Below are 23,281 nucleotides of genomic sequence, written 5' to 3' on the forward strand. Positions count from 1 at the left end.
TGTAAACGATCCCCTTCAATGTTAAATAATTATTGCTGTTTGTTCACATTTTCAACTGTAAGACACCGACGTCATCGCTTCGCCATCTGTTTTTCAAGGAAGTGTAACAGATCATCTTCAATGTTAAATAGTCATTGCTGTATTTTCACATTGTCAGGTGTATGACATCATCGTTATCGCTTCGCCATCTGTTTTTCAAGCGCGTGTAAACGATCACCTTCAATGTTAAATAATCATTGCTGTTCGTTCACATTTTCAACTGTAAGACATCGACGTCATCGCTTCGCCATCTGTTTTTCAAGGACGTGCAACATATCATCTTCAATTTTAAATAGTCATTGCTGTTTTTCACATTGTCAGGTGTATGACATCATCGTTATCGCTTCGCCATCTGTTTTTCAAGCTCGTGTAAACGATCCCCTTCAATGTTAAATAATCATTGCTGTTTGTTCACATTTTCAACTGTAAGACACCGACGTCATCGCTTCGCCATCTGTTTCTCCAGGAAGAGTAACAGATCATCTTCAATGTTAAACACTCATTGCTGTTTTTTCACATTGTCAGGTGTATGACATCATCGTTATCGCTTCGCCATCTGTTTTTCAAGCGCGTGTAAACGATCACCTTCAATGTTAAATAATCATTGCTGTTTGTTCACATTTTCAACTGTAAGACATCGACGTCATCGCTTCGCCATCTGTTTTTTAAGGACATGCAACATATCATCTTCAATGTTAAATAGTCATTGCTGTTTTTTCACATTGTCTGGTGTATGACATCATCGTTATCGCTTCGACATCTGTTTTTCAAGCGCGTGTAAACGATCCCTTATATGTTAAATAATCATTGCTGTTTGTTCACATTTTCAACTGTAAGACACCGAGGTCATCGCTTCGCCATGTGTTTTTCAAGGAAGTGTAACCGATCATCTCAATGTTAAATAGTAATTGCTGTTTTTTCACATTGTCAGGTGTATGACATCATCGTTATCGATTCGCCATCTGTTTTTCAAGCGCGTGTAAACGATCACCTTCAATGTTAAATAATCATTGCTGTTTGTTCACATTTTCAACTGTAAGACACCGACGTCATCGCTTCGCCATCTGTTTTTCAAGGACGTGCAACATATCATCTTCAATGTTAAATAGCCATTGCTGTTTTTACCCATTGTCAAGTGTATGACATCATTGTTATCGCTTCAACATCTGTTTTTCAAGCTCGTGTAAACGATCCCCTTCAATGTTAAATATTCATTGCTGTTTGTTCACATTTTCAACTGTAAGACATCGACGTCATCGCTTCGCCATCTGTTTTTCAAGGAAGTGTAACAGATCATCTTCAATGTTAAATAGTCATTGCTGTTTTTTCACATTGTCAGGTGTATGACATCATCGTTATCGCTTCGCCATCTGTTTTTCAAGCGCGTGTAAACGATCCCCTTCAATGTTAAATTATCATTGCTGTTTGTTTACATTTTCAACTGTAAGACATCGACGTCGTCTCTTCGCCATCTGTTTTTCAAGGATGTGCAACATATCATCTTCAATGTTAAATAGTCATTGCTGTTTTTTTACATTGTCAGGTGTATGACATCATCGTTATCGCTTCGCCATCTGTTTTTCAAGCGCGTGTTAACGATCCCCTTCAATGTTAAATAATCATTGCTGTTTGTTCACGTTTTCAACTGTAAGACATCGACGTCATCGCTTCGCCATCTGTTTTTCAAGGAAGTGTAACAGATCATCTTCAATGTTAAATAGTCATTACTGTTTTTTCACACTGTCAGGTGTATGACATCATCGTTATCGCTTCGCCATCTGTTTTTCAAGCACGTGTAAACGATCTCCTCCAATGTTAAATAATCATTGCTGTTTGTTCACATTTTCAACTGTAAGACATCGACGTCATCGCTTCGCCATCTGTTTTTCAAGGAAGTGTAACTGATCATCTTCAATGTTAAATAGTCATTGCTGTTTTTTCACATTGTCAGGTGTATGACATCATCGTTATCGCTTCGCCATCTGTTTTTCAAGTGCGTGTAAACAATCACCTTCAATGTTAAATAATCATTGCTGTTTGTTCACATTTTCAACTGTATGGCATCGACGTCATCGCTTCGCCATCTGTTTTTCAAGCGCGTGTAAACGATCACCTTCAATGTTAAATAATAATTGCTGTTTGTTCACATTTTCAACTGTATGACATCGAGGTCATCGCTTCGCCATCGGTTTTTCAACGACGTGTAACCGATCATCTTCATTTTTAAATAGTCATTGCTGCTTTTTCACATTGTCAAGTGTATGACATCATCGGTATCTCTTCGCCATCTGTTTTTCGAGCGCGTGTAAACGATCACCTTCAATGTTAAATAATCATTGCTGTTTGTTCACATTTTCAACTGTATGACATCATCGTCATCGCTTCGCCATCTATTTTTCAAGCCCGTGTAACCGGTCATCATCAATGCTAAATAATCATTGCCGTTTTTTCACATTTTCAACTCTATGACATCGTCGTTACCGCTTCGCCATCTGTTTTTCAAGCGCGTGTGAATGATCATCTTCAATGTTAAATAATCATTGCTGTTTTTTCATATTTTCAAGAGTGTGACATCGACGTCATCGCTTCGCCATCTGTTTTTCAAGTTCGTGTAACAGGTCATCATCAATGTTAAATACTCATTGCTGTGTTTTCACATTTTCAACTGCATGACAGCGTCGTTACCGCTTCGCGATCTGTTTTTCAGGCGCGTGTAAATGATCATCTTCAGTGTTAAATAATCATTGCTGTTTTTTCATATTTTCAACAGTATGACATCGACGTCATCGCTTCGCCATCTGTTTTTCAAGCGCGTGTAACAGGTCATCATCAATGTTAAATAGTCATTGCTGTTTTTTCACATTTTCAACTGCATGACAGCGTCGTTACCGCTTCGCCATCTGTTTTTCAGGCGCGTGTAACAGATCATCTTCAATGTTAAATTATCCTTTTTGTTTGCATTTTGAAGTGTTTTCCCTCCCCTCACCCCTTATATAGCACCCTCTGGAAAGCGGGTCTTTGGGAATCAAACTGAACTGAACTGAACTTATAATAGAAAAAACGATGACTTTTTCAAAACGGAATCGCTAGGCGTGGCATTTGTACTGTTATCACGTTAACTACATATGCATCATGAATACAGAAAGCGACGGCACTATTAACACGGCGACTCTGGGCTTCGTATTGTCCCGGTAATTACGTCCAATACTTTCACAGATTTGAATAGACAAAGCGACTGCATTTTTGAAACGGCGTCGCTGGGCCTGGTTTTGTCCCAGTGACTACGTTCATGCTTCTCCAGCCTAGAGTGGACAAAGGAGCGACATTAAAACAACATCACTCATCATGGCAGCATCCCAGTAAACACGTTTGCTGCTTCCTATAGCTTATAATATGACTAAACGTATTTTTAAAACGAATTGCCTTTTAAAACAAAGGACAGCAAAAGCTGCAGGAGTTCCCGAACGAGGGCTCAACCACGGGAGATATATATTATTTTTTTTTGCATTATATAAAGTTTGCTCCCTCTCTCTTTCTCTCTCTACAGCATAGAATAGACGAAAGACCACGTGCTTGAAACAACGTCACTCAGCGTGGTAGCGTCCCAGTAAACACCTTCATTGCTTCTTACGGCTTATAATAGTCAAATCGACGACATTTTTAAAATGTAATCGTTAGGCGTGGCATTGTTCCGGTTATCACGCTGACTGTTTTTGCTGCATGAATAGACAAAGCTACGGCATTTTTAAAACAGTGACGCTGGCCCTGATCTGGTCCCGGTAATTACTTTCATTACAGTACAGCATTGAATAGAAAAAGCGGCGACAATTTTGAAACGGCATCGCTGGGCCTGGTTTTGTTCCAGTAAACACGTTCATTCTTCTACAGCATAGAATAGACAAAGGGACGGCAAGTTTAAACCAACGTCACTCAGCATCGTAGTTTTCACTGTCAATTCACTGCCTTCGACAGGTTATCAAATAGAAAAAGCGTCAACATTTTTTGAACGGAGTCGCTGCGCATTGTTTTGTCCCAATATCTACGTTCATTCTTCTCCAGAATAGAACAGACAAAGGGACGACTTGTTTAAAACAGCGTCACTATATATTGTGGTGTACCGGTAAACACGTTCACTGCTTCCTACAGCCTATAATATGACAAAGCTATATTTTAAAAAGAAATCGCTAGGCGTAATACTGTTCCGATTATCATGTCCTGTTTCTGTGGCATGAATAGAGAAGGAGACTATTTTTGACACGGCGTCGCTGCGACTGTTATAGTCCCGGTAATTACGTGCATTGCTTCTACAGGATAGAATAGACACAGCGACGACATTTTTAACGCGGTTGCGTTAAGGAGCTCGTGTCGCAGAAAAGCCGGTGTCGTCGGCGGCGTTGGCCGTGAGCGATAAAACCCGGCATGCACTTCATAAATAAACATGCACTTCATAAATAAAAAGCAACTTCCAAGATGGGCTGGGTGGGAATCGAACCAAGGTCTCCGGAGTGTGAGACGGAGTGGAGACGGAGACGCTACCACTCAGCCACGAGTTTTTTTTTCTTTATTGCCTGTTTTGAGTTCACATCAATTCAAAAAAGATCCACAATAATGGTAAAACTCGCAACAACCAGTCTTCGGCTGTCACGAAAGGTTTAAAATTTCTTGAGGACAGCCAGTTCATCGAGCACACTGATCCAGTCAGGTGGATCAGAAAGCACCCGGTACGTTTCTCTAAGGAGCAGCACACTCTCGATAAAGTTCTCGCGTACAGAACGCGTGTTGACATCTGCATGTTGCCCTTGCATCCTTGTTTTCCACAGGCTGTGGAGGCCCAAGACAATGACTAAATCCAAAGGAATACCCTCACTCTCGTCTGGAAGGAACCGTATGCCATACGGATCTAACGGAAGGTCTTTCTTTAGTGTTCTCTGGAGAACATCCCAGTGAAAGACTGGGTCCCAGCAATCCAGAAAGACGTGCTCGATTGTCTCTGGTTTTTTGCAAAGGAGACAGTCTGTTGCCCAGGGAACGAATAATCCTCTTTCATGTAACCAGGTTTTAACAGGTAATGTGTTGGAATGTAGCTTAAAGAAGAACGTTTTAGCTGAAGGCCTAACTGGCATCTTTTTCACACGCTTTAAGACATCCTGTCCGGGGCCTCCACGGTGTGGTGCACGGTAAATCGGCAACGGTATCGTCACATCCAGAAGATCTTTGTACAGCTTCTTCTTACACACTTTGCTCAAGTATTCCATTGAAAAACGCGCATGCAACATTCTGAAAGACAAGACAACTTCGCGCATGTACCCTTTTAAAGCGCCACTCATATTCTCACCAGAACAGACAACGTATTCTGGAAGTATTTTACACAGTCGTACTTGCATGACCGTCCTCAAGAATTTGTCGTTTTGATCACGAAGGAAAAAAAACGCGAGACAACTTGTCGCAAAACGAGATGCACAAGGCCCAAGCCCCCCGCCTTAACAGGAAGAAAGAGGTTGGTTCTGCTGCACTTTTCCCATGTTGATGCCCACATGAAAACGGCAAAGAGACGATGAATTTTTTTAATGCTAACACGCGTCGCCGAAAGCACATTCATTACGTACCATATCTTTGCCACAAGGAAAACATTGCACACATAAGCGCGTGAGAACATTGACAACGGCTTGCCCTGCCATGAATCAGCTTTCTCTTCGCCCTCTTTGCTTGGCCAGCCCAGAAAGGGGTGGGATCTTGGTACAATTCAAGCGGCACGCCTAAATACTTGGTCGGCAATTTTGACCATTGCAAACGGGAAAAGTATTCAGGCGTAACATCCCAGTCTCCATGCCAGAAACCGGCACTTTTTTCCCAATTTACTTCACAGCCTGTCTGTCGGCAGAATTTTTCAACAAGGACAGTAACTTCTTGAATGCTTTCTCTGCTTGAACAGAATACAGCGATGTCATCAGCATATGCCAGCATTTTGACCTGTGCTGACTGTAGCATAAAACCAGTTATACGTTCATTGTTTATGATAGACCGGCAGAGAGGCTCGAGGTAGGCCGCAAACAGCAAGGGTGACAGGGGGCAGCCATGCCTCACTGACGACAGCACACGAATGCTGTCAGTGAGCTCTCCATTCACAATTATCCGTGTCGTGCAGTTCTCATACACCATTCGAATACCTTCCCCAATCACTCGCCCTATGTTTGAGTGTGTCAATACTTCGAACAAGGCATCGTGCGAAACGCGATCGAATGCTTTGGCGAGATCCAGCTGTATCATTGCCACTCGAGATCCAATCGCGTCACAACACTCCAAAGCAGTTTGTACCACGTGCACATTAGTTGCGATGCTTCGACCTTTAATGCCGCACGTCTGGTGTGACCCAACCAGACTCGGTATTACACTTTGAAGCCTTTTCGCCAGCACTTTCATGTATATTTTGTAATCCACGTTGGTGAGGCTTATCGGCCGATAAGAACCCATCAACAGGCGTTTTCCTGGCTCATCATACATCGGAATCAAAACAATGTGCGAGGTAGAAAACGAAGGTGGAACCTGCTTACGCTCGTATGACTCGTCTAGCACTTTAAGCAAAATCTGGGCTAGCTTCCAATGGGAAAGTCGCCAGGACCTGACGGGCTTGGCGCTGCTTTCTACAAAGCACTCAGCCACGAGTTCGATGCTTGAAAGCGGTACAAAAGCGCTTCTAGTGAATGCGGTGTTGCATTATAAACGTGCCGTAGAACGTTATACTGCGGTGTATATCGGTAATTATGAGCATGTTACTTACAGAAGTCGCAGTTACACGAGTAGCGAAGTACGTTTCCGCTACATTTCTTCCGCGCTCTGCGCACATGCAGAGCCATCTTGCGGCAAACACAGAAGAACCCCTCCTCGCAATGTGCGGCGCTGCCCCGACACGTGGCGCGCCACTCGCCCCTGACGTTTCGCCGTGCACCCTCACGGGTTGTAGAATCAAGCGTCTTTCCTTTCTTTAGATCACTATCTTCGCTCACCCGCTTCTCCCCTTCGGGCCGCGCGGGTACCGGTGGGAGGATGCCCCAATACCCTTGCGTTTAATAAGTTTTCTCGCTCTCTCCCCTTCCAACATCCAGCGTGCGTCACTCGAACAGTGGTGTTTAGGCGACGCGGCTCCTCTTTCCGCTCACAGCCCGATTGCTAGGTGCAGCGTCTGATGCCGGACGCCTCTGACGTGATCGCTGCGCCGTAGCGCTTCTGCTGGGAAAGCGTCCCCTGCGATGTGTGCCGAGCTGCTTCCAAGGAATCATGCTTCTGCGTGGTGCTCCCAAGAGAGATAGAGGACGATCCCATCAAGGCGTCTGCCCCATGATCGCGTCCGCCTTCATGGCGCGTCGCTGCCCGGCTTTCTCCCTCCGAGACACCGAGTTCTTTGGTTCGTTCCGCTTGCTCAGGCGCACGTTTCGTTGCCGTGCCGAACGCTGCGTTGCTCGGCGCTCACCGCGTGATTCGTGAGTGCAAAGTCCGACGCGGGGTGCATCATCAGTGATTGCTGCGCCGTAGCGCATTGTCTTACACTCCTTGGCAGGTCGACGGGTGTTGTATTGCAGGGCCTTGCGCGCTCGCTCTTGAGACGCGTGTGATGGAAGCGGCGCCGTCTACCAGTGCCGGTAGCGCTGGGCGGTGCGAACGAGGTGCAATAACGCTATCGCGTTCCACTCTTGAAGGCGAAGCTTAAGCGTCCTCCAAATTATTTAAATAGAATCTCTAGGCATGGTATTGTTCCCGTGATAACATTCACTGCTTCTGCGGCATGAATAGACAAAGCAACTGCATTTCTGACACGGCGTCGCCGGGCCTCGGTAATTACCCTTCCCGTTAATTACGTTCACTACTTTTTACGCCATTGAAGAGACAAAGAGACGGCTTTTTTAAACGGCGTCGCTGGGGCTGGCATCATCTCGGTAGCTCCGTTCAATAATTTGACAGCATATAAAAGACAAGGCGATGGCATTTTTAAACGGCGTCGCTGGGCTTGGTTTTGTCCCCGTAACCACGAACATTCTAGAGCATATAATAGACAAAGGGACGAGGTATTTAAAGCAACGTCACTCAGTATGGTAGTGTCCCTGTAAATACCTTTTTGAAACGGCGTCGCTGGGCCTGCAATTATCCTGGTAATTACGTCAAACACATTTATAGCATTGATTAGACAAAATGACAGCATTCTTGAAGCGGCATCGCTGTCCCTGGTATTGTCTCAGTAAATACGTTCACTACTTTAACACCTTTGAATAGACAAAGCGATTACATTTTTGAAACGGCGTCGCTGGGCCTGTAATTGTCCAGGTAATTATGTCCAACACATTTACAGCATTCTTGAAGCGGCGTTGCTGTCCCTGGTCTTAGTTAATACGTTGACTACTTTTAAGCCTTGAATAGACAAAGCGGCGTCGCTGTATCGTCCAGGTAATTACGTCCACATCATTTACAGCATTGAAGAGTTGACGTCTCTCAACCTGGCGCGCACATTCATTCTCGGCAACTCGTACTATGCAGCCGCACATCTTTCACGGGGAAAAATGTACTTTCTAAAGATGAATTCCCGATTTACTCTCAACTATTTGTGTTGATAATGTCCCAGTACGTAGAGTTATCTTTCTTTTACAGAGAAAAGGGGGTTTCAGTGCACCGAGTAAAAGGGATTTAAAGAGCAAAATGTAGTATATCGCAACCTAACAGCGCTGATGTCAGGGCTGACCTTCCAAAGATGTCACGATATACCCCAAATCGGAGGTGTGTGCCCTGTGAGATTAAAATGCAGGTTTTCGGAAAGGATCAAAAGCAAGCTCTTCTGTAGCAAACGCATGCAGATCGCCATGTGTCTGCTGACGTCACACAGGCAAGGTTGCCCGTAAAAAAATATTTAGGTAACAAACGGAAAATTACAAATTCATTTACACTAGAACGAAAGGCTGCCTCACTGCAGAAATTCACACATCTGACAAAAAAAAATTAAGGAGAATGTATCGAGAGAAATTCACTAAAGTTTGAGCTTGTAGCAAAAGCACATAAGCTCCCAGGAACGTCTAGGAAATATCTATATTACTTAGGAATGACGACTCTTATTGACAGCGACAGCAGTAAGAGCTCCCGAAGCACCCTTAAAGTCGTCAGCCTCTTCTCGCTCAGGGAAGCATAACGCTCTAAGGAAAATATATGTGCAGTGCGTTCTATTTAGTGGTGATATATAATATTTCAAACCGTTCATATTCTGCCTCCTGATGACCATCCGCACAACGGTAAACTACTCTCTTGTCCTAGACGGCAAGACATCGGAACATCTTCGCTACATCATCACTCAAGTGCTTCCCTTCGAATCGTGCAAAAAGACATTCAATTGGACCAGGTTGGTGAAGGTCCTGAGCAGCTGCAATGTGATATGTACATCATCGGTATTCAAGGATAGTTGTAAGGTGGGTATCATGTTTTTTTCTTTCTTTTCAAAGCATAGCTGGCTCAGAAAACAAGTCCAATTTTTGAGAGCGTGCGTTGTTGGACTATAGTCGCTTAATCATGCTAAATAAAAGCGGATACTTCGAACAATGTCACGAACATTCGCAAGAAAGAAGGTTCACTTAAAGAACTGTTAGAAAATGTTTGTGTAAATATTGATTTATCAGAGTGCACTTCAACAAATAACCTACAGCACATAGAGGTTTACAAGTGCCTTGCTTCGCTGGCTTTTAACTTTGATTCCTTTGTTTGTCTGCTCATTGGTATTCACTTTCGTTTAATTCTCTGTCACCTTTCGGCCTATATATGGTGTTTCTTTCCGCCAATAAAGTCAGTTGATAGTTAGCGCTTGTGCGTGTGTGTCCCCTCAGTGGTCCTTGCCTTTGCGCTTAAAAACCCTACATCAAGATGAAGGGTTTTTACCCTACACCCACTCACCCATTAGGACGTTTTAATGTTTGAACGTGCCATTTGCAAACTTCTAACATCTTTTATTGAGAAGAATAACATTATGCCTGCTAATCATCATGGTTTCCGCAAGAACAACAGTACTGAGGAGGCACTACTGAACAGCAAACATGAAACACTTTTGCAATACTCGCTTTGATTGTCGGAGTGTTGCTTTTGCAATACTGGAGTATTGCAAAAAGCAATACTCCGACAGCCAAAACGAGAACTCGGTTGGCGACAGCTATGCCGTGAAGAGGCGTAGCTATGGTCGCATCATAAAAAAAAACCTGCCATGAGATTTGAATTCACATTACAGGAGCTACCAACTCGGGTCGCTCCTTTAATGTGGGAGCGTGATATCAGAACCAGCCTGCCAGAACCGTGTGCATTCTCGTTACCCCTAAAACACGCAGGCGCATCCTAACAGCTTAGTTGAAGCGTGGCTTTATATGTGGGCTGGTAGCTTACTGTCTCGCGTCGTACCCTTAAAGGATGAGCTTAAGTGTCCACAATAATGCAGCACCTTACACTAATAGGGCGTGATAGGGTAATAATGTAGCAGGCAAAAGAAGCTTCCGCCGATGCTTTTGCAATTCAACTAGGGTTAACCAGAGCTAAACCACAACTAATTTTTAAAATTTTTGGCGCAGCATAGCCTTGGTTGCTTTTGTGCCATAAAATCCAACGTAACTAATTAACCTTGCACTTAATTGATAGTAATCTGATTGGTCTGTAATTTTCAAGTCCTTAGCGTCCCCTTTCTAATGAATTAAAATATTTTTAGAGTTCTTCCATGATTCCAGTAGAGATGCTGTGTAGAGAGGCTCTTTTACAAAGAATTAAGAGACAGCTGGCTAAAATCAGGACGTCGCGCTAACATACGATTCTTCAGTTATCGATTATCGCATTTCACTAGGCGAGAGCTTGACGGTATTGAGCATCGTAGTTAAATTTTTGCATTTCGAAGACAAAGAACACGTCTTATTGTCCGCCTATAAGGTAAAATCTATCGATTGCGTAATTAGGGAACACTGATGCGCTAACACTTGTCTCTCTCTTAAACGCCATGTTGAATTTGCCAAAGTTAACCGCATGTCTTACAAGCTGCGTCACAATAGACTAATCTCTAAGGGTCCATTCTGCAACTACGAAATTTCTAGACCGTAACTCATAGCAGCTACTCCGGCAGCCCAAAAATGATCTATCACTTCTTTACGCTAATATTCGGAGTATATTCCCAAATGTGATTGTTTGTGTAGTCTTATCCAGTCATCTAGTAACGCGGTTTTACTAACTGTTGCCAAACGCTCCCTGAATTGTTCCATTATCAACGTAGTAACCTTGTTTGAAATGATTTGGGTATGCAGTCATCTCAGTCCCCCGGCGTGCTCATCAGTATATGCTATTAGCCACCTCATATGGTCGTTCATAACACTACTTGAATCGCTTAGGTTTTCGTACCCCAACACCCCGTTTTCTTTTCGGCGATTTTAATTTTCCAGCCATAGTTTGGAGCGATATGGCCAAAACCATAACGACAAATAACGTATCTAGCAAATTCCGGAACACATGCCTAACGTTTGGCCTGTCTCAAATTCTTTCTGAGCCCATCCGTGCTATCACCATTCATCTAACATTCTCAAACATTCTCAAAGTTGGAGTTCATACTACCTTTTTCTGACAACTTGCGCAAAATCCCCAAATCCAAAATTGTTCTAACACTATATGATAAAGGCGACTGCATTAGCATGAAGCATGATCTTCTTGATTTCTACTAATTCGCCTCTGCGTATCACTTAAGATCTATTGAGTCAAACTGGTCTCTCCTCAAATCTGAAATGTTGCGCTTGATAAGACTTTACGGCCCTACCATCAGTAAAACGGAACGAACACGATCGCTTTGGATTGGCTTACGAAAGTATACAACAGTTGCATCTTACCTGTACTTACCTATGGGGCTGAAACGTGGAAGCTAACAAAGAGGGTTCTACTTAAGTTCAGGACAACGCAGAGGGCTGTGGAAAGAAAAATGGTAGGGATAACGTTAAGCGATAGGAAACGTGCAGAGTGGGTCAGAGAAATAACTCAAGTCACTGTGACATTCATGTGGAAATCAAGAAGAAGAAATGGGCATGGTCAGGACATCTAGCGCGAAAAAAGGATAAGTGATGGTCGCTTAGGGCAACAAACTGCATTCCAAGGGAAGGAAAGCGTAAAAGCGTAGCACGGGGCGGCAGAAATTTAGGTGGGCGGATGAGGTTAGGAAGTTCGCAGGGGTGAAGAGGATGCAGCTAGCACAGGACCGGGTTAATTGGAGGAATATGGGAGAAGCCTTCGCCCTACAGTGGGTATATTCAGGCTGAGGATGAGGATGGTGATGATGAAAACGTTTAAATAAAATGGAAAATAACTCCTGTTTCGTTGTGCCAATTTAATTAATACTAAATTTGCATGCAGCAAATACCACGCTATAGCTAAGCAATAATACTCCAATCTAACTTCCGAAACTAAACGCCAGTTCTTTTCCACTACCTTCCTGAAATGTTACGAACCAACCCAAAGAGCTTCTGGAAAACAAGTATCCCTGATTAAATACTACTATTTCACTCCGTGACATCAACGTCTCATCAGTAGGCGCATCTAACATGCCCCACGTAATAAGCTACACATTCGGTTCAGTTTTTACTAAAGATGATATTCAGGATGTTCCCAACCTTCCAACATTGCTAATACATAAATGACTGCCATCACAATCAACTCATATGATATTGGTAATATTATCGGCTCGTTAAAATATTGTTCTTCCTGAGGTACCGACGGATTTATTTCCAAAGGACTGAAAAACACTAAACATGCTTCCAGGTTTGTTTTTGTCATTTTCCAGCAGTATTTTGATACTGGCCCTGTTTCACTTGCCTCATTCTACAAGAAAGGACACCCATAATCTCCAGGTTATTTCCGACCCATTTCGTCAACTAGTGTATGCCCTAAAATCATGGAACACGTCATACATTGTAAAGTTGTTGCATTTATAACATCGGTCAACTTGTTCCATCAACACCAGCATGGATTCTGAAAAAGTCACTCATGTGAAACTCAATTAGCTTTTTTTCCTGTATGATATTCATTCCAATCTTGACTGCCACGTCCCAACTGATGCATTATTCTTGACTTTGAGAAAGCTCAAACATGACACGGTGCAACAATCCTTGCGCCTGTCGAAAGCTGAAAAAACACTGACACTTGCCGGCCCAGTTAACGTCCGTTAGAGTTAACATCACCTGTAGATGGCACTTTACAAGTGTAAACCTGTTCGTGCTTACCCAATGCATCGAAATATCTAGAGTAGAAAATAGACCTTTGTATTTGGCTATTTGGTCTTCCTGGACATCAACAGGGCGTACGACAACGTAAACAGGGAACTCCGGTGGAACATATTAAAAGAAGAAGGTATCGGTTATGAGATAATAGAGTTCCTACAGGAAATATACAGGGATAACAAAGTAGAAATTACATGGGAAGGGATAAGATGTACGAAAGATGTCAAAGTATGCAAAGGATTAAGACAATGCTGCCCTCTATCACCGCTGCTGTTCATGTTTTATATGATAAACCTGGAACGGAGGATACAAGAAAGTAACATAGGTTTTAACCTGTCATATAGATTAGGTGGAAAGGCGGTAGAGCAGCGCCTCCCCGGTTTGATGTATGCAGACAATATTGTGCTGCTAGCTGAGAATCTGGAAGAATTGCAAACTCTAGTTAAGTATTGCGGAGACAAAGGGGACGCTCTAGGCTTCAGATTTGGCGCAGTTAAGTCGGGTCTGATGATTTTCAACGGCTCAACTGATCAGGGTCTTAAAACACAAGGCCATGAAATACCCAGAGTAGCAGAATAATAATATCTGGGGGTATGGGTAAACGAAGGATTGGCGTACTTTGGAAAGCATGAGCAATCACGTAAGGACAAAGGGCGAAGAAATTCCGGGATAATGAAGCATAGGGCATTGTGGAGATACAAAAGGTATGAGGTTTTGAGGGGTATTTGGAAAGGAATTATGGTGCCTAGGCTTACGTTTGGAAATGCTGTTTTGTTCCTAAAATCGGAGGTACAGTCGACATTCTGGCAAATAAAATCCATTGATTGATTGATTAGAAATAAATCAGAGAGCCGTTGGATGATTAGCACTAGGTGCCCACAGCAAAACCACAAATGAGGCGGTACAGGGAGATATGGGCTGGTCATCTTTCGAAGTACGGGAAGCTCAGAGTAAAATATTATATGAGGAACGCCTGAGGAAATTGGACAGTAACAGACGGGCAGCTAAAGTACTTAAATACCTATACTTAAAAAGCGTTGGCTCACAATGGAGGAAAAGAACTAGGAAACTAACCAGTAAGTATGCTAGTAACAAGGACGGATAAATAAAGAGCATTGCTCAACAGGTGAAACACACAGACGGTAAAAATTGAATAAATTCGATGGAAAAGAAACAGAGTGTGGAATTATACCAAAAATGGAAAATGCTGATCAGGAAGGAAGCTTTCTTTGATAACTCAAGAGGCAGTGCGCTACTTTTTGAAGCTAGATCAGGGTGCCTTAGAACACGCAGCTACAAAAAGGAATTTAACAACGAAGATGACGCACGTGCTGTATGTGGTAACTCCAAAGAAACAATTGACCATATTATACTCGAATGTAATGGTATACATCCAGAAGTTGATGCAGGCGCAGTCACGGTTCCTGAAGCTCTGGGGTTTAGAGATACCAATGGCCAGGGGAATAAACCGGCGGTGAAAGTTAGCAAAAAACGACTGGAAGAAAGTAGAGTTCTGGGCTAGTTGGTAATACATGATAAGTGGGAGGCTTAGCGCGGAACAGACAAGGACAAGAGCTCGTCCTGTGTGCCTCTCTTGTCCCTGTCTGTTCCGCGCTAAGCCTCCCACTTATCAACGACTGGAAGATTGGTGGCTTAAAAGCAGAGAAGTGACATAATGTTAGTAATGTAGAAACAAAAATTTAATAAATAGAATGATGGTATTGTTAACCAATCCAAAAAAAATAATTAAGATACAGGGAGAAAAATGAGCATGATAGCAACTGCTACCACCACGTTTCAATGGGGGCGCTCCTATATTCCATCCATCCATCCACTTCTGCAACAGATAAGCGTGCTAAACCTGGCATATTTCACGACGGTAAACGATCGAAGAAACACATCTAGCAATCGTCGAAACGTGGTCGAAAGTACAAAAGTTTGAAAAGTAAGGTATAGCATGCGTAGCTACTGGCAGCCTCCTGGCGGTGAAATTTTGTTGGTTTCAGTTTCATTTTCAGAAAGCGCTTATGTGTGTTTATAATTTCAGCAATATTTTTGGTGCTTAATTTAGGTAATTGGTTATATCAGCAATGTGCTCCTCATGTATAAAATGCTGCGAAGTTACGCAGCCTTAAACCAAGCATCTTAAGTCATATTACCGTAACTCCCTGAGGCAAATTCTCTAACCGCACCCCTTTGTATTTGGTATGCAAGAAATGGTTTGCAATAACATGAACACCCAAGACTCACGGTGTAAGCGTGTTTCAATAATGACGATGCCGAAAAAGGTGTTTTTTGATTTTACAGTGCAAATTCCGAGTTGAGCTTCTTGCCTGCTATGCGGCTGCGTTCTAAAATCAGCGTTCATAGGCGTCTTCTTGCCTTCGGGAGTGCACCCCATCTCGCAAAAAAGTGAATTTTACCTTTTCAACTCCGCAGATGACAACCGAATTTGGTGAGAAGTTTCTTTAATAGATACATAATCCAAAACATCAAAAAGTGAAAAACACGTTATTTTTGTGCGTGAATGTTATGACTTTACCCCTCAATCCCAAATTAACGCTTTCCTGCGTCGTAATTTTGCCTCCTTCGTTTTTCTTTTTTCGTTATTTCCTTTAGTTGTACACACACCAACTCGGCGAACTTTCGCCAACGCTTAATATGATTTCTATTTGCTCTTTTCGTTGGAATAGCCTTCAATGCATCGATCGTGGCGCTCGTCGCTCTTATACCCAATTGCTGAAAATCCAAAATGAGCTGATTTGGCTAACGACTACTTAACATACTGTATGAACTGAGAATAGGAATCACTCCGACTAAGACGACGCTGCTGAGTGCGATCTGGGTTCTCCTGCTGTTCTCCCCATTGTCCCGCTCTCTGCAGCCCATCCGTTCTGGTGTGTAAAGGCGTCACATTTGTCGAGTGTCACAAGTAGTACACCCCAACAAGCAGTTAGAAACCAGACAGAATTTTTTTCAACTCCGAAGCACTACCTGAGATCGGCACTAGCTGACACCAGCAATGCCAACGGCCGGAATAGGGGCTCCTCGTTGAAGGAAAAACATTTTGGGCTACCGTTACCAAGCCCTCCAGGACACTACAGCTTGACAGCGCCACCGAGAGTCTACGGGCACTCACAAGTTGAATGCTTATTTTTCTCGCCCTCTAGCCAAAAACGACCTGCTATCTAGAGTGCAACAGAGAGCGAAAGGGAAAAAAAGGAATAAAAGGCAAATATTGGGCTGTGCCAACAGCGGATTGCCTGGTAAACCAAATAGAAGCTTTGTGACTAAAACGCAACACGTAACCTTCTAACTCTGTCCTTGCACTGTTGGAAGCGTGACTAAGAAAAGTTCTCGAGAAGCTGGACATAGAACAGTGGGCCTAGGCGACGATGCACGCCCAGAATTCAACCAAGTAGTAAAGCTAAAAAAAAAAAACGAAACTCGAAGCAATCGCAACAGATCAGTGTCATGTTGAAAAGGACCTACAGCCCAACGTATGCAACAGGCCCCAAACTTCAATAGCGTGTTCTGAAATCTTTAAACTTAATTTTCTCGCTTTGTACTTTTTGCTAGAGCATATCGTTAGGAAAACTACCATTTCCAAGCTCTTCCACCGAAGGGTTTTTTCAAGGCCATGTCTTGACTGAAATTTTGCTGGGAACAATATAAGGAACTTTTTGGTTTCCTAATTATTCGTTAACAAAATAAAGTGATCGATTATGTGACGTGCAATGACCACAGAAAAAATGCAAATCGTCTTAAAGGGCTCAGAATTTTACAAGAATGTCATAAACAACCCGCAATTTGTCTTACACAGCACAATGAACTATCTAGAAGCTATCTAAGCACAAACTGTTTGCGCACCTCCAACATTTTTGAAATGGTAGTGTGGCAACACAATCTGGGCATACTTCCCCGCAGCTAATTTTTAACCAGCCAAATAACGAGACACAAGAAGAGGACAGTACAAGGTGGGTCTAGCAACTGAACGTTTACTGAACGAAACAAAACAAGACTCGGTCCGAGAAGCACGCGCAAAACCCAACCAGTGAAATGGCAGGAAATTGAGAAGATGAAGGAGAAAATTCAAAGACAATTCAATGTCAAGCCATAACTAACGACTTTTCTAATAGGGCGAATTCCTTACAATGAAGGATAACCGACGCCTTAGCCACACACTTGTCCTCAGCCTTAGCAATGCAATATGTCTCAACCAATTCTCGACAGAAATGTTTACCATTGCTGTAAACTACACCCGTATTACTGAAATCAGGCGTATAGAGACGGGTCATCCTCCGATTTACACTCCCGTGATTGCACATGTAGCGCCAGATTGTACGCCTGATTTCAGTTATCGCAAATGCCAGGTGCCCCAAAGCTGGATAGCCATGGTGTAAACAGAAAGACGGAAGCTTTCAAGTAGTATCAGCAGTGCCGCCAGCCAATGTCTGAGTAGATCTTCTTTTAAGCAGACTATCATGTAGACAAAAGTGGCTGTTCGAAGTTGGGTCCTGAGCAGTATATAAGAAAGGGTCCAGGTGCTGGTCGCTGTGTTGCATAGTTCATAAATCGCGAGTATAGGCAAATCTCGTAGATAAAGCAGCGATGTAATGGTCGAAACGCTCAAGGTAACATTCCGCCATTGCAAGTGGCTAACGGGAAAGGCACTCCGCATCTGCGTGCCGTTGGTCACTCTTGCGTAAAATAGTATAGCGTTCTTGTAAGCGAAGTGTGCAGCAGGCCAGATGACCAGGCGGATCCCGAAGATTGAGTAGCCACCATATAGAATGCTGATCGGTTACTAAGGGTCTCTTCGGCTGACGGCACTCCTGGAGCAGAGTTGTGCCTGACAAACCAACACCGCCACAATCGCAACATTTCGCAGCATGCGCCGGCGTCTCTAGTTAGCACTAGCTCTACACATCATTTGTAGGAAAGTAGGATAATCTCCGAGACAGATGAGGGTCCCGGAGGCTATGCAGGAGTGCGCAGAAAACTCCACGAGTGCCGTCAGCCGAAGACACCATAATACGAAAGGCCGTCCGTACAGGTAGCTGCGAAACCGCTGCACAGCGAAAAAAGCCGCGAGATACTCCTGCTCGGCGACTGGTAAAAACAATATTCGCGGTCATTATAGAGCTGAACGAGGACAGTACCGATGCCTATACCACTTGCGTCAATATGCACTTCTATTGGACAAGAGGGGTGGAAGTGCCTTAAGATAGGACGCGATGTTAAGAGGAACTTCAGTTTCCGGAAAGACGAGTCGCACTAAGATGTCCACTGGAATGGAGTGTCGTAATGTAGCAGGCACGTGAGTGGGTAGACTATGTCTGCAAAACGAGGAATGGAGCGTCGGATATAGGGGCAAAGTCCCAAACAACTAGTGAGCTCATTCACATTCTGAGGTTTGAAGGCTCCGCTTTTAGTATACGGGTCCGTGAGCCATGATCTCGCCCGACGAGTGAAAATCCCAGTCTTTCTTAAAAACACCGATTTATTCCGGATCAACAGAAAAGCAATACATGAAAAAGAAACAACATTTGATGAAGCTGCGCTGAAAACATGTCGGCGAGGTGTGCGACCATGGACAGCCAAGAATAAAACAGAACGAGAGTCAGGGCTTTACCTCGGCAACACAATATCCACTGCGGCGCGAATAGGGCGAGTAATAGGGCCAAAGCGTTAACGGCGGTACAAAAACGTTGCTCCTCGCGTGGCAGAAACTCACGCTAATACTCCTAAGTCATTCCTGCAGGCACAGCGTCCGTCTCCGTCTGGCAGGACTTCGCTCCGTCGTCCGTGTTCGTGCCCTTTGCTGGCCTCCCGCCGGGCCAAAAGCCCCGAGCATTCCTTCCGATGCGCTTATCTAGCATCGTTATAGCACCGATAACATACCACCCTCCGCTCATGGCAGTTCGCTCATGCACACTCGAGCTGCCCGAGCAAATACCAACACAAACAGGAAAAAGTGCACGCGGTTTGAAACACTAAAAGGGGCTGTGGGACCCCACAAGTTGCTGAAACGCGGTAACGGCTACGATCTTCTGATCAGGCTGGACGCAATCACCATCGACGAGTTGACCAAGTACCAACGTCTGTCGCTCAACAAAACGGTAATTTGAATTCAGAACGAGGCCAGCTTGGCCTAAGAAGTCCAGCACGAGTACTAGGCGATCGTTGCGCTATTTTAATGTCCAGCCAAAGATGACTACGTAATCCAGATAGCACATAGAGTTCTCTCATTGGAGTTCGCGTAGTATCATCATCGTCATAATCAGCCTGACTATACCGCCTGCAGGGCGAAAGCCTCTACCATATTACTCTAATTAACCCAGTCCTGTGCTAGCTGCATCCACTTCACCCCTGCGAACTTCTAAATCTCATCCGTCCTCCTAACTTTCTGCCACCCACTGCTACACTTCCCTTCGAATCACGTTTCTTAGAATAAGCGGCCATCGGGTATCCTCTCTTCGCACTGTATGTCCTTCTAATGCCCATTTCTTCTTGATTTCGACTAAAATGTCAGTAACTTGAGTTATTTCTCTGACCCACTCTGCACGTTTCTTATCACTTAATGCTATCCCTACCATTTTACGTTCAATAGCCCTCTGCGTTGTCCTCAACTTATATAGAACCCTCTTTGTTAGCCTCAACGCCAGCTCAATACATGTCCACTCCGGCTACAGCCACGGTGAACCACGATGTGCCAAATAGCTAAAATATTAGCCCACTGCGCATCACAATGCTCGGAGGCACGCCCATTTGCTGTTGCTAATCTGCTCCGGCTGTAGAAACGGTGAAGAATTGTGAGCCACCTAGCTAACACAATAGGATAGAGTGCATAGCAGTGGGAGCAAGTCCGCCAATTTGCTGTTGTTAGCTGTTACCGCCACCGAGTGTGCAGACGTACACGTCCGTGCTTCAGCAGCATACCTTGTGTGATTCTCCAAGAGCGAACACCACTGTGCCTCATCCAAACCAGCACCATAGTGGGTACGACTCTCCCAGAGCCAGAGTGGACACCCCTACTCTTGATTCAAGCCCGCGCCATCCTCCTCTTCTAGCCGAGGCACGGTGTCAAAGGATCGAGGTCTGGCGTGCCCCTGGAAATCGGCCCCTTTGTTACCACTGTGGTAAGGCCGGTCACTTGTTGAGGTTCTGTCCATACTGCCGCGCCGAACTTCGTGTCTTCCATCCGCGTGCACGACGTCCTCGGAATGGTGAACGACCACCCGAAATCGAGGAGTACCTGGCAATACTGGTCCCGCGTCATTACCTTTTCCCGTTACTGTTCCCCAAGCCACGTCCCTCTACATACCGCACTGGCCGCTCGCCGAGCGCCTGCTCGCCGAGCCGTCGGGAAAAATAGGAACAGCAACCTGCGGAGGTCAAGCCGCTGACGAGCCAACTGCCGAACATCTGCCATCACGTTTATTACAAGATAACGGCTATTAGACGGCGTCATGTAACGACGAACCTTAGTGCGCAGCTTCGGATATACCGGTTTTTATCGACGATTTTCTCATTACCGCGTTAGTTGATACGGGGGCAGAATATTCAGTTATGAGCAGTAAGTTCGCCAGGAAATTGAAGAAAGTTTTCATCGAGTGGACTGGGCCTCAGATTCGCACGGCAAGGGGACACCTTATTCCCCCGACTGAAAAGGCGTTGTGAGAGTTGCAACTGACGGATTTGTTTATGTTGGCGACTTCGTTGTTGTTACCCACTGTTCGTGAGACGTCATACTCAGCTTGGAATTCTTACAGGCTAACGGTGCGATAATTATTTGGCAAGAATCACGTGTGACGTTTTCGCCGAGCCAAGCAATTAGAGATCTAGCGTCGACGGTTCATCAACGCCCGCCTTACGTATTGCAGCTGCTGCCGTTACGGTCCCGCCACGGTGCAGCATTATGGTCTTTATAGAAAGCGACTCACCACGCGACCGTGACGTACTGGCAGACAGGAACGTGGGCCTGCTTCTTGAGAAAGGGATCTGCGCTGCAAGAGGACTTGTTTTCTTGTGGGATGGTTGTCTGAAGCTCTGGATTACGAATTTCGGGACCGAGTTTCAGCACATTGCGAAAGGAACGGCCATCGTGTATGTTGCCGACTTTATTTAGCCAGCGAACATCTGTACTGTGGCGCTCGGCCATCGCCAGCGGGATGCGATGCACCCGACATTCTATCCACTGTGGACCTTAATCCCAATCTGTCGGTGGTTGAGTGGCGACGACACCTAGAGCTCCTTCGGGATTGTGCTGGATGCTTTGCAGCGTCTTCAAAAGTTGGACACACCCCAGTAGCCAAACGATGTTGACGCGGAGACCAAGCCTATTTTCCAATACCCATACCGCTTGTCGTCAACAGAATGAGATGCTGTTCGAAGCCAGGTGCAAGAAATGCTTACCGGCCATGTGGTGCAGCCGTCTACTAGCCCCTGGGCTTCTCCTGTAGGGTTGGTGATTATCGTAAGTTAAATGAAGTAACGAAACGGGACGTAAACCCGCTCCCGCGTATCGACGACGCATTGGACCGGTTACGCATTGCCAAATATTTCTTGTCGCTTGACCTCAAGAATGGCTACTGACAGTTAGAAGTGGAGGAAAGGGACAAAGAGAAAACAGCGTTCGTCACCCCCGACAGCCTTTATGAATTTGAATTGCTTCTTTTCGGTCTCTGTTCTGCGCCAGCAACCTTCCAACGAATGATGGACACTGTTCTCTCTGGACTGAAGTGGCAAGCCTGCCTAGTGTACCTCGACGGCTAGTTTTGAGGAGCACCTCGACCGGCTGCGAATGGCACTACAGGCGCTGCGCTCAGCCCAACTGACGATAAAACCACAGAAATGCCATTTTCGGATTCCAGGAGCTCCGCTTGCTTGGCCATGTTATCAGTGCTGAGGGCGCGAAAACAGATCTCGACAAGACTGCTGCTGTGGAAAACTTCCCACGCCCAACCGACAAAAAAGTCCGCTAGAAGGTTTTTGGGGCTTTGTGCCTATTGCGGGTGTTTCGTCGAGAATTTTTCAGTGATTTCCGAGCCTCTTACGCTTCTTACCCTAGACAATGTTCCTGTTTGCGTGGCAAGATGATCAAGAGGATGCCTTCAACAAGTTACGCCGGCGACTGCAGGCCGCCCGGATACTTGCCCATTTTGATGAAAACGCTGCTACGAATATTCATACCGATGCCAGTAATTTGGACTCGGTGCCGTTCTGATTCAGTGGCAAAATGACACTGAGGGAGTTACGAGTCGCTCTCTTTCAAAAACAGAGGCAAACTGCTCAACCACGGAAAAGGAATTTCTCGCAGTAGTTTGGGCGATAAATAAGTTCCGACCCTACCTTTCTGGCCGCCCTTTTAGGGCTTTGAGCGACCACCATTCGTTATGCTGGCTAGCCAGCCTCAAATACCCCTCTGGACGGATTGGAAGGTGGAGCCTCTGTCTCCAAGATTACGAAATTACGGTTGTATACAAGTGCGTCGCGTGCACCAGGTGATGCTGCCCCTCCCGACAGCGAAGACGACGACTTCCCGTTTATTGCTGACATAGCCCAGCGTCAACGGGCTGACCCCGGTTTACGCCCGCTTACTGAGCATCTCGAAGGCCTTGATTTATCTGTCCCACGTGATTTCGCACGGGGATTATCCTCCTACAGCATTCGCAATCGCGTCTTATATAAGAGAAACTTTCAGCACAACAAGGAAACCTTTCTTCTCGTTGTGCCGTCCGACCTTCGGCCTAAAATCTTGCACGCATGCCATGATAAGCCTTCGGCTGGTCATTTAGGAGTCACGTGAACATTAGCACGCATTCGACAAAAGTACAAAAGTACGCATTCGACAATGTTGGACGCTATGCTACTCATAAGTCACGGCGATGATGCCACCAACGCCTATGCATACGTCGACATATTTATTCAGCGGGCCGAAGCAGCGCACCAGCTCGCACGGTGCCGTATTCAACATCAACAATACC

General features: G+C 44.9%; 1 protein-coding gene across 1 annotated transcript in view; it reads left to right on the plus strand.

The window, feature by feature from the left end:
* The window catches only part of LOC146201327 (venom peptide isomerase heavy chain-like), a 510,925-nt gene that overhangs the window by 398,795 nt on the left and 88,849 nt on the right, over nucleotides 1-23,281 (plus strand). The window contains exon 6 of the mRNA XM_084592522.1: nucleotides 9,331-9,482. Coding sequence (XP_084448648.1) covers nucleotides 9,331-9,482 — 152 coding nt within the window. The remainder of the gene's footprint in view (nucleotides 1-9,330; nucleotides 9,483-23,281) is intronic.

This window comes from Amblyomma maculatum, chromosome 2, assembly GCF_055883805.1.
Source record: "Amblyomma maculatum isolate TAMU_Amacu chromosome 2, ASM5588380v1, whole genome shotgun sequence".
Lineage (NCBI taxonomy): Eukaryota > Metazoa > Arthropoda > Arachnida > Ixodida > Ixodidae > Amblyomma > Amblyomma maculatum.